Genomic DNA, 19038 nt, shown 5'->3' with positions numbered 1-19038 from the left:
CTAAAATATATACCAATTCAATTGCTGGAAAGTAAACGTGTCTCTTGAAATAGAGATCAACAGTGAACTACTTTTTAGAAAATAAAAAATATTTTGTCAAAGCAAAGATATTCTTTTATCTACCTGTTTTTTATTTAATTTAATTACTTGCTATGTTATCGTTTAGATTAATTTGTAAATGTTTTACAAATTGTCATTTAATCATAAAAAAATAGATAAATAATAATTTAATTATTATCTTATCAGAAATAAGCTGTTGTTGCTGTACTGTAGTGTTGGTGGCACCTTTCGTCTCATGGTAAATGTCTATACAGAGAAACATATGTAGAACGTGTACATTTTATAGGGATATCATTTTGTTTATTAATGTGTTTTGAATCACAAATGATTGATAAAGTTTAAATAAACAAAGTGGGTTAGTTACACATGTTAGACATATAATTTCTATTTTTTACAATTTAAATGCATACCAAGGGAAAGGTAAAAACTATTTCATGTGAATGAAATAAATATTATTATATTGTGTAAGGAAATTTGAAAAATCTTTGAGGTTTCTTGTTAAGATTTTCTTAAAATAGAAACAAAATTAGATCACCTCATGTGAACTATTTTAAAAGAGTTCATTTAACTTCTGGGCCATGCACTATTCGTCTGATAAGAATTGTATTTTTGTTATAAATATTATCAGTTTGTATTTCTATATTTGACCCAGACCTTAGGTTGTTGAAGGTTTTAGATCATGTTATGTGTTTGTATCTTTTGTTTTCCATAATAATATATTTGAAATTATGTTTAGCATTCATATTGAAAATATTATACAGAGAAAGAAGTTGGTATTTAGATACAAATAGTAATCACTGATACAAAAACCATTAAAAAGGGGAAAATATATATTTTTTAAACGAAGCCTTATATACATATTCAAAAGTTTTCTCTAAAGATCTTAGGCCTTTTCCTTTTTATATTAAAAAATTTTCGAATGTATTTGTTGAACGTTACGAAATTAATACTATTTTTGTAAAAAGAACAACTTGTTGTCCCATTATGAACTAGAAAATCTATATGGATGATAGATTTGGTAACCACGCAATGCGACTTGGATTACCTTATAATGACTACTGCAGAAGCTGTCAAGACGAGGAAGAAGAGGAATCAATAGAACATCTTCTTTGCCACTGTCCGGCACTGGAGAACATCCCACTTCGGTATCTAGGACATTGATTTCTGGAGGACACCTCTGAGTAATCGGGGACTAAAATAGATAACCTTAACGCCTTTATCAGGCATTGCGGTTGGTTTGGATGTCAGTCTTATTGAATTGCAAATAGGAAATCAGTTAATCTTGAATGACTTTTTTAAAAGTAAATAACATACTGATACCAAATAAACTAAAATATAATTTCCTGAAAAGTGATATTATATACATATGTATATCTGTTTTTTGAATCGGTTTCTGAAGTTTTCAAAAACTGTTACAGATTGTGATACGGGTAAAAAACGATTTTTTTACATTTAAATCAGTAAATTATTCGAATCTCAACCGATTTTAAGTTTTTAAAGGATTAAGAAAGTAGCTGAGTCCCTTAGAATGCAACAAACCAAAAACTTGGAAAAATATGTTGTCATTTTATGATATTTTTAAATTCAGTTTTGTACCGTATTCCAAATTTGGAAATACATATGTTTAGACATTATTTTATATATGCAGATTCTTGTTATAATCATAATATAATCTGATATAAAACGAATAAAGAAGTTTATGGCAAAGTTTTTCAATGTTTCAAATAGTATTCCAGGAGAAAAGTTATATTGAATCTAGGTCAATATATTGGCTGATAAAGCCTGTTTTATATTTTTAAAGCACTTAGTGATACTACAAGTAATAAGCCGGTAATTACTTGTATAATGGATGCTCTACTACAAAGCTATTTTTAGCCCTAATTAGACGGTATACTCATCAATACATTAATTGCAAATACAAACCATGGAAGTAGTAACTCTTGACCAAATTTATGGGTGTAATAATGAGATTGCAGATGAATTGTCTCGACAGAGCTCGGATTTGGAGCTCGATAGAAGGGTCAGTTCGGTAAAAACCCTCCATTTGACACTATAAGCTAATTTCCGAATTCTGGATCAGTAGACTGGATTGTAGGGTTTCTAGGACACTATGGCTGAAGTTAAACCCAAAAGCAACCAGAATGCTATTAGGATTTGACAGGAAGAATATAAGGAGTTTAGTAGGGGTAATAACCGGACACTTGGAGCCTTTAGGGGTAATGGTGTCGGTAACATACAGGATTTTGAGGACGCGGAAGAACTGGAGACAGTTGGGCATATTTTATGCCACTGTCCCAGATTATAGAGTCTGAGACTGAAATGGCTAGTTCCACAATGAACTAGGAGATGTAGCAGGTTGTAACCTAGGCGACATTATGGGCTTCATCAAGGGAATTTCTTGGATTTTCAGATAACTGACTATCAATAGAAATACAGTAGTTTTCCGATTTAACGAACCCATATGTTGTCAGGCCTGTTCGTAAAATTGAAAAGTTCGTTATATGCAGTACTAAGTAAAACGTGGGTAGGAAAATAATTAAAAATAGGTACATAAAATATTTTTTAAATGTATTTTATAAAAATTAATTCTTTTTTTATGAAAATAGCACAAAACGCAGAATTCCGAATCTTATATGCCCACCTTCAAACCAAATTTGTGTCGAATTTAATCGCTGTATTTTTAATTCTGTCATGAGCTTTAAAGTTATTTCTCGAAGTTCATCGCTATACTCGTATTTTTAAGCGAGTAATTAGCGTTGAAGTAATTTTCTTAAGGGAGCCTGATATGTAGGGTAAGGTCAATTATAGACCGATTCCCATAAAATTTGTTAGAGATATCGGTTAGTACTCGGCGTACTCATATTGTTTAGCGAGTATTGAGCGTTAAAGTCATTATCTGAAGGACGGACGGACATAGCTACATCGAACTAAAATTTATTAAGAACCCAGAATGTGTTACAGTTTTGGGTATAAAAGCACCGCTTGCTACAATTTAGGTTATTTGTTATTTTTGATCATTTTATCTTCATTTAAATAATAATATTTTTATTAGTTCGTTAAACAGAGTACAAAAAACAAGATTTCTTCGTTATTTAAGGTAGTCAATAGGAAAAATTAGCTTGTTCGTTAAATGCGATGTTCGTAGAATTGATTGGTCGTTAAATCGGAAAACTACTGTATGTATTTGATTTGACAACGAACAGACATTGAGTCAAATTTTTAAATGTACTAGCAAAGGCCGGAGAAAATATGGACAAGTTGATCATCCTAGTGTTGTGAACTCACTTGTGTAGTCCTCTTCGTGTGAAATTTCATAAATTTCATTATTTATAAAAAGATTAAGACGATTTTAGTCGCTCCTTGCGGGAACCTTTAGGAGCCCCAGCCGGGAATGGACCAGACCTCATCGTTGTGCTGGGTGACTTTGACACCACTGGTTTGGAGGGTCGGTCACTACCGGGGCCTTTTCCCTTATTGACTTCCTTACGGAGGTCAGTAGGAGAGCGGGCCGTAAGTTTACCGGTCATCTTTTCCTTTCCTGGTGTCGCGTTCACCTTGCTAGGTTTTTTGGGTGGTAGACCTTTGACCTCCGCAGCTCGCTCCGAAGGCATGAGCGCTTTGGTTTTCGGAATACAACCCTCTTTGCCCTTTGGCAGACTGCAGGTTGATGCGACCTGTAGTTTGATTACAAGGTTTACATAGACGGACAAATGGACCGACATAGCTAATTTGACTCAGAAAATGATTCAAATCGCATTAAGGGCCACTTTTACTGTGCATTAAAAACATTAGAACAAAACCCACACCACTAAAGTGGTGTAGGGTATAACAACTTAAAAGAATAACAAATTAAAATCCCATTACTGCTGCTTAGCATACTTCACCTAACATACATAAATTCTCTAACCGCATGATTTGAATTTAATCATGTCAGAGAAAAAGCAGTAGGTAATAAATACTAGAAAATTATGCGTATTAAAAAAAATAAAGCTAAAAATAGACATACATTTAAACAAACAAACAAATAAAAGTTTAACAATAAAGTTAAAGAATTAAAACAAATGATAGTATTAAAACAAGAACAACAATTCGCAAAAATCCATTAGAAATTCCAATAAGAAAAAAACAAAAAAGAACAAAAACAAAAAAACAATAACAATTTTTGACAAAAATTATAAAATAATGTTAGAAAAAACAACAACGAATGAAAATAATTGTTTAAAAATTACACATTTTTTAAAAAGCAAAATCTGGAATACACGAACGGCACTGGTCGAAAAATAAAGAAATGAAAACACAAACACAGTATTAAGAGGATGAGACACACGATTTGAAAATTTGAAGATAAATAGGTACAAAAAAATAAAAAGAAATTACTTAAATTTAATTAGCACCTATATGTAAAATAAATTAGGAACAAAAAACACATAGACCGTTAAAATAAATGGAAAAAATAAAGTTAAGCAATATTCTGTTAAAAAAAATCTGAACTAAAAGTTAGAAAAGGTATAGAAAACGCGGAATTGAGGAGGGTGTCTGTCTGGGCCATTATTGTTTGGAAGGGAGTTGCACTAACGAAAAGTTATTTTTGATTTTAGTTAATAAAATATTTATAGATATAATTTACTTATTACGCTGCAGCAACATGTTCATCAATTATAAACTTCACTTTCTCAAACAATTTTCTTGATTATCCAATAAGATTTTGTGAAATTTTCAAGTCTATAGATAAATTTCTTTGATTTTCACTTTAAAATCTTATAAAATCCAATAAATTTCTGTCGATGCACACAACACCAACGAAAAACGCACTTTATTTTTCTTCAAAAGTTTCTACCAAACTGCCAGCTGCGGTATTTTTTCAACATAAAATCTAAGAACTTTTTTCTCTCATTTTTTCGTATATTTTTGATTACTTTTTGTGTAATTTTTCCGTTTTTTGTTGTTTTTTTTATGCAAATATTTGCAAGTTGAGTACTAAATAAATAGCAAAACAACAAAGAAAGATCCACCACAAAAGAAATGCAATAATAGCGACACACAGACAAGAATGAATAAAAAAAATTTATTTTGTAGTTGTTGTATAGAGAGAAATACGAATTTTTGGAGGTAAAAAGAAAATAAAATAATAATTGAACAAAATGTAAAAAAAAAATGATTTGTTTTTTATTTTTCATTTTAGAAAAAAGTTCTTTCTTGTTTTTATTTGCACCCCCACTGCAGTTGTGTAGAATTGTTTTTGTTGTTTATAAACTTTTTAGTTTTTTTTGTCACTTATTTCTATTTTTTGTATATTTACTTTTTGTTATTTTATTAAAACAGCTGGTCCAACTTTTATTTTTTGGTTTTTAAAGATTATTTGTCTTATAAAATTGTAAATTTTTTTACAATTCAATTCTGTACACTTAAAAAAACACAAAAACTGTATTTTTAATCCGTCAATTCACTAATTGGCACGAGTTTTTCTACACGGCTTCTTGACGAAAGAAGAGAACAAGGCAAATACATAAGGTGAAGTCAATTCAACAGCTGTTATTTCATTTTTTTAGAACTGTCAAAATTTACAATTTAGTGTTGCCAGAAGACAAAAATAAAACTACCAAGGAATTTATTCAAGATACTATATTATTTGTTTGTTTTATTTGCAAATACGAAATATATGCACGATAGTATTATAGTTAAAACAAACAGTCAACTGTTTCTATAAAAAGTCGACTATTCGACAATTTACCAATAGGGTTTTATAAATTTTGTCGATAACTCCACTATCGTCTATGAAAAATTTTGAAAAGTCGACTTTGTAAATACAAGTCAAAAAATCGGATAGTTAAAAAAATCAAAAAAGTCGGAAAAAGTCGAAAATAGTCAAAAAGTCGAAAAAAACTCGAAAGTCGAAATAAGACGTAAAAAGTCGAAATTGTTCTTTGGTTGGAAATAAAATAGTTGAAAAGTCGGAAAAAGTTGAAAATAGTCGAAAAGTGGAAAATATTCGAAAATAGTCAATAAGTCGAATAAAGTTGAAAAGTGGCTAAATGTCGAAAATAGCCAAAAAGTCGAAGAAAGTTGGAAAGTTGCAAAAAGTCGGAAATAGTCGAAAAGTCGAAGAAAGTTGAAAAGTCGGAAAAAGTCGAAATTGTTGTTTGGTTGGAAATATGTTGTTCTGTTAGTATAGTTATTTATAGAATGTTTATAAAAAAGTCGACACAGACTGGGGTTGAACTCAGTACTTTCGGAAAAAGTTGAAAATAGTCGAAAAAAGTCAAAAAGTGAAAAAAATTCGAAAATAGTCGAAAAATCGAAGAAAGTTGAAAAGTCGCAAAATGTCGAAAAGTCGAAGAAAGTTGAAAAGTCTCAAAATGTCGAAAAGTCGAAGAAAGTTGAAAAGTCGCAAAAAGTCGGAAATAGTCGAAGAAAGTTGAAAAGTCGCAAAAAGTTGAAAATTCCGGAAAAAGTCGAAGGTCAGAAAAAGTCGACTATTTATAATACTAAAAGTCGAAAAAAGTAAACTTTTAAATAAATGAAAAATGTCGAAAAGCTGAAAAATTGACTTTTCATAAAATGCAAAAAGTATTAAAGTCGACTTTTAAATGCAAATAAGAGAGTTAGATAGACCACTTTTTTGTTGATCCATGGAACAGTTGACAGTCTTAAAATACATATATGTTGTTTTTATTTTTTACACATAATTTTTAAACAAAAACTAATCTGGCTACATTACTAGTTTACTGAAATTCTAGCGATTTTAAAAAGGAATAAGTTTTTATTCATTATAGGGTACTTTAGTTGAAAAGAGTCGATTTTTCGACTTTTTCCACTTAATTAAAAGTTGACTGAGTTATAAGTTGTCGACTTTTTCCGAACTTTTTAGACTTTTCGACTTTTTCCGACTTTTGTCGACTATTTTTTTGACCATTTTCGACTAATTTAGGGTTTTTGACTTTTTTCCACTTATATAAATTTTTCGAATATTTTTGATTTTTTTCGGGATTTTGACATTTTCCGACTTTTTTCAACTTTTTCCGACTTTCTTCGTCTTTTCCGACTTTTTTAAACTTTTTCGACTTTTACTTCCAAAGTCGACTTTTTTCACAGACGATAGTCGAGTTACCGACTTTTTAGAACAAAATAGTCGACTTCGACTTTTCATATATTGTAAAATTCTATTGCAGCTGAGCAAGATGCTGTGCACAGAAATTTCGTCAAGCTGTACACAGCAATATAACTTTTTTATATGTGCTGCGTCAAGTTAAAGTGACCCTAGGGATACGCAGCAGCCTAGTTCCCATAAGAAATACACGTGTTTGTGTGAGGTGCACAGCCAAATTTGCTTATTCGCAGTATTCTCATAGCAACTTTAAAGATGAGGTGACAGCGAGTGACAATTTATGAAAATATTTCTATGTTGTTGCTACAAATGTCATATTTTTTTCATATATGATTTGACATTCTTGAAACTCAATCACATATGTGTGCTGTGCTCTGCTTACAATTTATGTTTTTCTTGGAATATTATGTTATATTGCGCCATCTTTGTTTCATGAAATTATAATTTTACGCTTATCAAAGACACATTATATTTTTAATTTGATAACTGACTACCAGATGGCGCATTTTGTAACATATGTCTCAGCTGATGACGATTTGCTGCGTTCAACACAAAAACTTGTATATTTTCTTGCACAAACAAGAAACTTTTGTAGCCACAGCAAAATCTGCTGTGCTCAACACACAAACACGTACATTCCTTACGGGAGATTTTTGCTGCGACACCTCACCTTAGGTAGCCTGAAAGAGAATTTCATTCAAAATTTTTCAATGTAAAAGCCACCACCTAATCTTCCACTCCTCTTGGAGATGTCAGTGAAAACATTTGTAACACCAATAGTTGGGTGTGATTTGGGTATTAAATTCCTCTCGGAGTGTGAAGTATCGCAATGCAATAGTCTACATAATGATACAAGGATTCAAAGTGTTTAATTATTTGCTTGCGTCCTATGCCTTTACTACCGGACCACGATCAACATGCGTTCAGTATGATTGCAGAATTAAGGGCCAGTTGAATCGACATCAGGTCAGCTGGTTATCAATACATTATAGTTAGCGGGGCCCTCATTGTTGTCGTCCTCATTGCTCCCGCGATCAGGATTGGAATATTTCGTAGGACACGTTCGATGGCTATAGAATGAGAATAGTGTAAATAGCCATGTTAGCCTTATTGGATATTCATATTCCTGAATAGTTTACTGTCAAGGATAACTCCAAAGTATTTCGCATGATCATTGAGATTGAGTCTTATTTCGTTAAACTTTGGAGGTACAAGGAAGGAGGCGGAAGGAAACACTCCACTTTGCTGAGCAAGTTAAGAAAAGATTCTATGCAATTGGAAATGGTATCTAGGAATTTGACTGATACCACCATCGTCAGCAATGGTCTAAATGCCCATTTTATCTAGTTCAGAGTAAAGACGACTGGCAAGTCTTGAGACATTGACTTCGCCCATCATTTCACTAATTATCTTATTACTCAGAAATTTTTTAATAAGCTGCAGAGTTTTCTGATCAAGCCCCAAATCGTCAAGTGTGGTTGCAATGACATTGGGTTAGACATTGTTAAAGGCCCCTTCAATGACTAAAAAGGCAAAAGGAGAATACACTTTGTGATTTAGGGAAAGTCTTTAGGTGAAGGATTAGAATTAAATTAATCCTCGCAAGTTGGTTTTTACTGTTGTATAGAAAAGTTAAGTTTATTAAATTTATGTAATTGCCCACTTAATGTTCCACTGATCTTAGTCAAATCATATAAAGGAACTATTATGGAAATGGGAGAAGGTGTATAATCTCATGTATACATACATGTACATTAGGGTAATTGCTTTTTATGTTACAATTCGAAAAATCAAATACTTATTTTTCCTTCATAAACACGAAGCCACCCTAATGTATATGAATAAAGAAAACTAATTTCAAGTTTTCCTGTTTTTATTCTTTAGTAAAATTTAAAAAGTTTTTAAGTGTTGGGTTTTTTCTTTGCTTTTAGTTTTAAATTTTTCTATAGTTTACGTTTTTGTGTTGCGCGTGTTTTCCGTTCGTAATAAAACTATTACATTTGTCGCTAAAATGAAAAAATTATATATATGGATGATGAAAATCAATTGCAATTTGCAGATTTTTTTTCGGTTTTCTTATTCCGAAGTACCACACAATTTTGTGGAAGTATTAACAACAGTGTTGCCAAATTTAGAAAACCGTTCTGAATATGATCTTAAGAAAGTACATTTTAATTGTAAATTGACCAAGTACAGTCCAATTAGAGATCTCGATTTCGTCTTTGAAGGTTTAACGATCACCATGAACCCTGGAATTAAAGGATATTGGAATGCTTAACTCTTTTCTTTACCGACTAAAAACAATGGATCCAAAATATCATAAAATTAGGAAAAAAATGAATCATTGTAAAATTTAAAAGAATACTGGGTTGTTATATCAGTATTCCTATTTCGTCATTGGCCTTAAGAAGTCGGCTTTCGAACACGCCGACCGACTAACTGGTCGGTCTTTTAAAGATTTCAACCTTACTTAGAGGTAATGATTCAGCTGATGACTTCATCAGCTGAATGTAACTATCATTCCGTAGTGATTTCACTCTTAGCTTAAACATGGTCTATGATAGCCACTTATATTACCGATTATAATGCCCCGGGCATGACAGATCCCATCATTGTGGCCAGTTGCCCGCAGGACATAGTCATAGATTGAGGTTCCTTCGGGACCCACGTAGTGGCTGTAGTTAAAACCCAAATTCGCTGGAAGAGTGAGTTGCGGTTAAACGACTGATGTAAGGTAAATTAATGCAATATTTCGGGATAAGTTCGGTGCTGTTGTCGAAACAACAGATACCCCACAGAAGAGTGACTGTGGGACTAAGCGTTGGAAACGAGTTGATATTATTTGTATATGGTACGGGATGAATGTGGGGTACGGCGGGCATCACCCACCCGTCTACCTATAATAAATGTGTCGTATGTTTTTCATATAGATATGATACCATTGAATTTTCCTTCATAGTCCAATTATGTTCAGAGTATACTCTGTTCATATCAGAATTACCACAATGTTTTTCTGAGAGTAAGAACAAAATTTCGGTTTATTTGATGGATTCGTACTTCGGTCTACCAGTTACGTCTCTAGGTGCTATTGCCAAATCAACAGAGGCCATCCCATCTGCGTGGTAAACGGAAGTGATGCTTTACATCTCGGAAGTTAAGCAACGGGGAAGCAATGGTCAGAGATTAGATAGCTCAAGAACTTGAGCAAATCCATGTACAAAAATTGCAACCTGCGTATAAGATACACAAAGGGGCAGTTCTGAATATGATCTTAAGAAAGTACATTTTAATTGTAAATTGACCAAGTACAGTCCAATTAGAGATCTCGATTTCGTCTTTGAAGGTTTAACGATCACCATGAACCCTGGAATTAAAGGATATTGGAATGCTTAACTCTTTTCTTTACCGACTAAAAACAATGGATCCAAAATATCATAAAATTAGGAAAAAAATGAATCATTGTAAAATTTAAAAGAATACTGGGTTGTTATATCAGTATTCCTATTTCGTCATTGGCCTTAAGAAGTCGGCTTTCGAACACGCAGAATTTTTGTTCAGATTAGTATCCAAGATCATCGTTAATAAGTTCATAACTAACTGGTCGGTCTTTTAAAGATTTCAACCTTACTTAGAGGTAATGATTCAGCTGATGACTTCATCAGCTGAATGTAACTATCATTCCGTAGTAATTTCACTCTTAGCTTAAACATGGTCTATGATAGCCACTTATATTACCGATTATAATGCCCCGGGCATGACAGATCCCATCATGGTGGCCAGTTGCCCGTAGGACATAATCATAGATTGAGGTTCCTTCGGGACCCACGTAGTGGCTGTAGTTAAAACCCAAATTCGCTGGAAGAGTGAGTTGCGGTTAAACGACTGATGTAAGGTAAATATATGCAATATTTCGGGATAAGTTGGGTGCTGTTGTCGAAACAACAGATACCCCACAGAAGAGTGACTGTGGGATGATTGTGGGGTACGGCAGGCATCACCCACCCGTCTACCTATAATAAATGTGTCGTATGTTTTTCATATAGATATGATACCATTGAATTTTCCTTCATTGTCCAATTATGTTCAGAGTATACTCTGTTCATATCAGAATTACCACAATGTTTTTCTGAGAGTAAGAACAAAGTTTCGGTTTATTTGATGGATTCGTACTTCGGTCTACCGGTTACGTCTCTAGGTGCTATTGCCAAATCAACAGAGGCTATCCCATCTGCGTGGTAAACGGAAGTGATGCTTTACATCTCGGAAGTTAAGCAACGGGGAAGCAGTCAGAGATTAGATAGCTCAAGTACTTGAGCAAATCCATGTACAAAAATTGCAACCTGCGTATAAGATACACAAAAGGGCAGTGGTGAGTTGTTTATTTTTTACTCACCCAGTGGTTGAAAAAGTACCACCGTGAGAAAGGGTAAAGCACTTCGACATTCATTACCGATTATAATGACAAAGTGATTGATATTTTCAAACGTTTACCCTCAGATACTAGAGATTAATATTGTGTTCTTTATATTATCGTTAATGAGATAGTCAAGACAAATGGTTCATGAACATTCTTCAATTTTCATAAGTTCTTTTTCTCGGGTTTAACCTGAGAAACTTCGCGAATTTCTTGAATACTAAACGATCATATTTAATGATGAGTGCGTTTGAAAATCCCTTCTCTTTCTTGCTTCCGTTCTCTAACGGTCATAATTACACTAGATTTAGTGGAAGTCATCTTCTGAAAGTAAGCTAGTCGTGTTCAGTGTTGCGGTACTTTCTCTGGGGTCAGACACAGGAATGTCGAGAGTTTAACGTGAACACCTGCCTTGACGGCCTTATCCCATGCCATTTAATATAATTTGGTTCCCAAATATGAGCTTAAGACTACAAAACCTTTGGCAATCCTTAAATTGTTAGCCAAGAAGAACGTGTTACTATAGCTAAGGCGGCTTTTGAAAGAAATAAGTATTTTTGCAGTTGTTAATGTTCAAAGTTTTGCCATTGATGCAGCTATTAAATGGCAATGAAAATAAAATTGCAAACATTTCTCTCTAACGCGTGTTATATATAATGATACCTTCTTTGTAAGGATTTCGAGAAATACCAAAATCTGCTGCATTCTTCTAGTTATTAAACAAATAAAAAAGAGGAAATGTGAGCTTTTTTTCTTGTCAACCTCCTTCACACATGAGTAATGATGTGTGGAAATTTATGTGTTTGGAAAACTTTTTCCAATAAAAACCAATGAAAATTAGTTACACAAAGGTATGGTTGTGGAGTAAATGGAGTTGAGTAAATACTTTGCAAGTACTTCCTAGCTACATGTGAAATGGCAAATAAAATGTGAAATTGTAATGAAAATTTATGATGAAATAAATGATGTTTGATTGGATGTAATAAATAAATAAAATGAAAATGACATTAAAATTATAACAATAAACTATTAAATATGGCAATGGAATCGGAAAAATGCTTGATTAACTTCTCTAATATAATTCCCCCGACCAACAAAATCAAGCAAATTCCTTTAGCAAACAGGTATTGAATGAGTGAGTAAGTGTGTGTGTTCGTCTAGGAGTGTAAGGAAATATTTGTCATGTTTTATGAAATATTCTATTATATTTCCTTTAATATTTATAACATTTTCATCTCTTTCTTTTTCAATAACCTTTATTACTTACTTTATTTCTGTTCATTCATTATACCCTACACCACTATAGTGGGGAGGGTATTATACGTTTGTACTGATGTTTGTAACATACACAAATATTGGTTCAATACCAAGCTTTAAGTTTACCGATCGATTCAGAATCATTTTTTGAGTCGATTAAGACATGTCCGTCCGTCTGTCCGGCTGGCTGGCTGTCCATGTAAACCTTGTGCGCAAGGTAGAGGCCGCAATTTTCAAGATAATTTGATGAAATTTGGATCAAGCTTGTTTTTTTTTCACAGGGACGAAGCCTTTTGAAAATGGTTGAAATCGGTCTATTATTTCACCTAGCCTCCATACAACCGTACCTTCCGATTTGAACTTTTTATGCCATAATTACGTCAAATATTCTACTATCTCTCTAAAAATTGGCACAAATAAGTTTTATATAAGTATAAATGACACTGCAGACTTTCGTAAGGATCGACCATTATTTGACCTTAGCCCCCATACAAACACCCCTTCAAAAAATGTCTTAAACGTCTAAAATTAACTTGTAACCATTTGTATCGCAATTAAACTCAACAAAACTAACTGTTATTTAAAAATATATCCTTTTCCCAAATTTACTGAGGATCGGCCCATATTTGACCTATATAAAGCCTCATTTAGAAATTTTAGTTTTTTTTTATCAATAAATTGTTTAAATATTTTGGATTTATGGTAATATTCAACATAAAAGTTTCTTTATAAAAATAAAAATGTTAAAAATATACTCATGGTGTAGGGTATTATATGGTCGGCCATGCCCGACTATACTTTCCTACTTGTTCATTTCTTCATTTGTTTGTTTGTCTTTTGTTTATTATACTCTTATCGTTACGTTCATCTTTTATTTGGGAATGTTATTATTAAATATCCTTACAATTGCAAATACATTCATACCTACATATGGATTTGTAAGGATATGTGTATTTTTTTATTTCCTATTCATTGCTTTGAGTATGTTTATATGTATATATGTGAAAAAGTATCGTAATAATAATAAAAGTCTTTAATGAATAACAATTGCCTGTTGTGTCACGACTAGACATATTGGTAATAATGTTGGAATATTAAAAAGCGCCAATAAAGCCATTTCTATTGATTATTTATAATTATCAGACTCTATAAGATGTATTAAATATGAAGGTGTTTTTATAAATAACTTAAAAAGAAGTTAGAAATCATTTTTAAGTTTGAAGCTATAACCGTTTTAAGCCCAGAACTAAGTCTGAGATCCAGATATTTAAGTCATAACTATTGTTGGACAAGAAGATATCAATGACAGACAAAGTTAAGTATTTAAGGTGTTATCCTCGACCAGAAATTAAAATGGAGACACCACATATAGGATAGGATCAACAAGACACATCGGTGCTGGGCGATATGTAGGAAAACTATAGGCATCGAATGGGGTCTTAGTCCTACTTTGACAAATTGTGGCTTAATAAAAGTGTAATTAGACCAATTCTTGCTTATTCTTCTATAAGCTGGTGGACTGCTTTGGACAAATAGTGTAATATCAAACTACTACAGGGAGTTCAGTAAACATGTTGCTTGGGTATAAGTGATGTCATGTGTACTACTTTAACTAAAGCTCTGGTAACGTTGCTAGATATCCCACCCATTGAAACATATTTAAGATATGAGGCGGAGTTTAAAGCTCTTTACTTTAGGACGGGCCTGGTCGCATTTCAGACACGGAATATGTGGGGAACTTTTAAACGCTGATCCAAGATAGAATGTGTTGTTAAAGCGGAAAACTAGAACAAATACCAGCAGGAATCCGTTGTTACACGGATGGCTCTAAGATAAAGTGGGTGGGCTTCTTAATAGAGGCAACAAAAACAGAAATATGAAGAAGTTCCAGCAATAACGGACCTGAATATATTTACCGACAGTCAGAAGGCAATTAGGGCGATATCCGGTTATAGAAGTAAATCTAAGACCGTTTTGGGTAGTAAGAATACTTTAACTAAATAATCTCTCAGAGGTAAGGTTTACATCATATGGGTACCAGGCTATTTTGGAGTAGTCGGCAACGAAATTACGTAAGTAACAGCTTTAAAGGGAATGGGGCTCGAGACCTGAGTTAACCTGACAAATGCAAAACCATTTGACGCAACAAATGCTGAACTAGAAATATGGGTGAGAGAATCCCATAAGGCCTCTTTTAATAAAAACAAGTATGAATTTATAGTCGGACATTGCCGACCATATGATACCCTACACAAGTCAGTATGTTAAAATTGTGGATTTTTTAAATATAAAGCATTTAATTTGTTTTTTGTGAAATTTTTTACTTATTGTTGACAAAAAAGAAATTTACTTCAAGAGGGCTCATAGGGGAGAAGGGGTAAATATGGGCCTCAACATATATGTGTATTTTAGTAAATGAATTTATGTCTACTTCAAACTCATTTATGTAGATTTTGATCGTTTTATTATTAATTATAAGTTAATTTTGACCTTCGAGTCATTTTCTGAAGGGGAGTTTTTATGGGGGCTAGGGTCAAATGAGGCCCGATCGCTATTAAAATGAGTATTGTCATTTACTGTTCTATAAAACTAATGTTTGCTGATTTTTGTTGACATTATAAATCATTTAATGTAATTGTGAGCCTAATGGCCCGATTCGGGGGGTACGGTTGTATGGGGGCTAGGAGAAATAATGGACCGATTTCAACCATTTTCAATAGCGTTCGTCCTTGAACCAAAAAAAGAGTATGTGACAAATTTCATCAAATTATCTTGAAAATTGCGACCTGTAGCGTGCGCACAAGGTTTACATGGACACACAGACACACAGACAGACAGACAGACAGACAGACAGACAGACAGACAGACGGACGGTCGGACCGACAGACGGGCATAGCTAAATCGACTCAGAAAGTGATTCTGAGCCGATTGGTATACTTTAAGGTGGGTCTAGGACCAATATTTCTGGGTGTTACAAACTTCGGCACAAACGCATAATACCCTCCCCACTACAGTGGTGTAGGGTATAAACATAAGGTAGAACCACAAAGATCCTATTGGGTGACCCTGATGAGAGCAAGACGAAAAATCTCCTCAAAATGAGCAATGATGGTACGTATTCTGAGTGGATATATAGGATAATATCTTTACAGAAATGGCCGTGCGTATTTAGACGAATATAGAGCATGTGGAGAGGACAGTGAAACTCTGGAACACTATATCAGCCTCTGTCAGGCATTCGACGAAGTTAGATTCAAGTATCTTGGAAGTGATGTTATTCTAGAAATATTATTCCTGACTAACACTGATTGGAAAATTTTTAGGAATTACGCCAGGAAACTGAGTTTCTGAACATTGAAAAATAATATACTCAGTGAACAAAATATGGTGTATTTCTGCGGATTTTATGTAACATACATCCTCCCATCAACCTAACCTAAACTAACCTATTTGATGAGCAGGTTACAAGTAGTTTAGTCATAGGTCTCAAAGATCTGAAGTTTGATTTTTGGTTGATCAATTCTTTGTACCATTTGGATGTCGTGAAATTCAATCGTATATATAACCAGATCATTATGTATTTATGTCACTTATACTACAAGCAATGATGCTATTTATATATGAGGGATGTTGTTACGAACCTCCTTCATTCTCTAGCTTTCGGATAACTGTTACTGGGCTCTGTTTCATTGCCAGGAGACTAGTAATTGACACAATGACTACTGCAAAAGTTGTCATAATGAATATTAAATTAAGACAGTGTCTAAACTTCCTATTCATTGAAAACTCCACCTTCACCCAACCTCGGAATGGATGGAGAGAACACGAATATATCTGACAATCTTTTGATTTTGGGAACAAGATTACCAAATGACGATGAAATAACCGTATAGTTGTTAACGATTTTTCCTATATAGCATATGGGCTAGAGTCGCTTTGTCAAACCTTAAAAGGTTTAACCGAATTCAAAGAAGGGATGAAACAATTACTCGATCGGATCGATTTGGAAACATCAACGAAAGATCTCACCCTTTTATTGATTGGAATACGAAAACGTACATTACATGGAATACTTTTCCCGAAAAATTTGTTTACGGATCGAACTATTCACACTTTCCTCCATCTTAAATTATAGCCAATAATCTTCTTATTCTTTCTCTCACACTCTAATTTCCTAACGTAATTAGAGTTAATAAAAAAGGCAATATAAGGGAAGATAACTACACACGGGTTGGGTGCCCTACCTTTTATGACATCACCTTGCATCAGTATAAAATATTGATGATCTGACTGGGAAAAATCAAACATAAATATCAACACATACTTTTCAATGACTACTACATATCGCTCTGATTATACAAAAATAGTCTAGTAAAGTCTTATTAAGTAGTAATGTGTTATATAAATACTTTTAAATTCATTAGTCAACTTCTTCGAGAAGATATAGAAGCTGCATACGTTTTTCCACACGATTTACATAGAAAACATGCCTGTTTCGAAGTTTTAAAAAAGAAGATACCAAGTAGCACCCGTTGCCAAAATGATCTAACTTTAAAAATTTTAATATTTTCTATATTCAAATCAAATTTGTTTCGCTTAAATGACTCTTCATTGAAATAAAACAATTTAAATGCAACTCTTTTTATATTTTTCTTATTTACAACAGACAATTGTTCACATTACCAGAATGAGTCAACATTTATCATGATTTATCTAAGCCAAACATAAAATTCCCATATGCACACGTTGACGTTTTTTCATTGTTTTTTTTTTCTTTTTTTGCTCTTATACCACCTACTCATGTTTGTTATATCATCATGTAAAGGTATAATAACAATTTACTCGGAAAACAGACAACGCACACATGCACAATTTGACAAAAGGTAATAAAAGCAATTTATCAAAATTTCCTGCCAAAAAAAAAAAAAGCAGCAGCAACAATAGTACAACCAAGTTAGCAAGTCAACCAACCAGGCCAACAATCATACTAACACACTGTGACACACTGTGTAACTGAAAACAAGAAATCAACGACTACAGCAGACAAATAACAAATTGCGTAGGCAAACAAAGATGCGTTCGTTGTTGTATGGATGGATGTGTGGTAATAACTCCTGCTTCTGTTACAAACAAACACTGTAACAGATTGTCAAGCATGAATGCATATTCTTGCTGTTTTGTTATTATTATTTTTTGTGTTTCTATACTATATTGGAGAATAATGGTAGTAGTCATAAGTGTGGAGTATAGTTTGTGGGAGTAGATCGAATGGAAAATAGTGAAAAATACTGCAAAAGTTAGAATGAAAAACTTACGCATACATATTTGTATTTTAATTGGAAGGAGTAAAGAAAAAACTGTAAAAAGACACACAGAGAGAGAGAGAGTTATTAACCTTTTTCAATGCCAAACCAAATGTTACTTATTACCGTTATGAAACATACATACAAACACATAGTCATTATTTGTAATGGTATTTGTATATGTTTATAGAAATTTATACAATGATGTCATATAGAGCCAAAAGTCATTTTAAGAAATTCCCTTAAGTCACAGGGAATCAAATATATAAGTAGTAAGGAAAAATTATTCTCATATACAGACACTGTAATGTATAAAAGTATGTTATGATGAAAATATGGTATTATTTGAAATTTTTGTTAATAGCAGTTATTTATTTTGATTTCAAAATTATATATACACTGAAAAAAATCCATGCCTAACATATATGAAAAATGTCGTACATTGTACGAATCGTTCGTTGTTTCGCACCACGAAATTCTTTCGTAATATATAAGAAATTGTACGAAATATTTTAGTATAATGTAAAAAATTCTTAAAAAAATTTATTTACATAAATTGAAAAAAGGGAATTTTGAATAAATACATATTCAAACATTTTTATTTATAGAAGTTACGAAATTTTTTTCGTAAAGTTGAAAATGGATTTTTTTCAGTGTACTTTAAGACTTTTAAATGATTTCAATATTATGTGGAAAAAGTAAACATCATCATCGATATATGATTGCATTTGAAAATAATATTGCACCATCTTAAATGATGACCTTTTTCTGTCAGATCAATTCTTCATTTAGTAAATTTTAGTGTAAAAGAACGGATTCATCAGTTTTATAGCACTGAATGCAGATCAAATACGTTTAGGATATAATAGTCGCTCTAGCAATACTATCATTACTTTATA

General features: G+C 32.8%; 1 protein-coding gene across 5 annotated transcripts in view; it reads right to left on the bottom strand.

Moving 5' to 3' along the window:
• Positions 1 to 5545, bottom strand: part of LOC111681030 (phosphoribosyl pyrophosphate synthase-associated protein 2) — a 28221-nt gene extending 22676 nt beyond the window's left edge. For 4 of the 5 annotated variants that reach the window (XM_046949365.1, XM_046949366.1, XM_046949369.1 and 1 more), the window contains exon 1: positions 4688 to 4861. In XM_046949365.1, the coding sequence (XP_046805321.1) occupies positions 4688 to 4713 (26 nt within the window). In that variant the 5' untranslated portion in view covers positions 4714 to 4861. Of the gene's footprint in view, positions 1 to 4687; positions 4862 to 5359 lie in introns of those variants that run through there. The other variant, XM_046949370.1, reaches the window with a different exon arrangement.
• Between the last annotated feature and the right edge of the window lie 13493 nt (positions 5546 to 19038).

The sequence above is a fragment of the Lucilia cuprina genome, chromosome 4 (genome assembly GCF_022045245.1).
Source record: "Lucilia cuprina isolate Lc7/37 chromosome 4, ASM2204524v1, whole genome shotgun sequence".
Lineage (NCBI taxonomy): Eukaryota > Metazoa > Arthropoda > Insecta > Diptera > Calliphoridae > Lucilia > Lucilia cuprina.
This window is presented reverse-complemented; position numbering and strand designations above follow the sequence as displayed.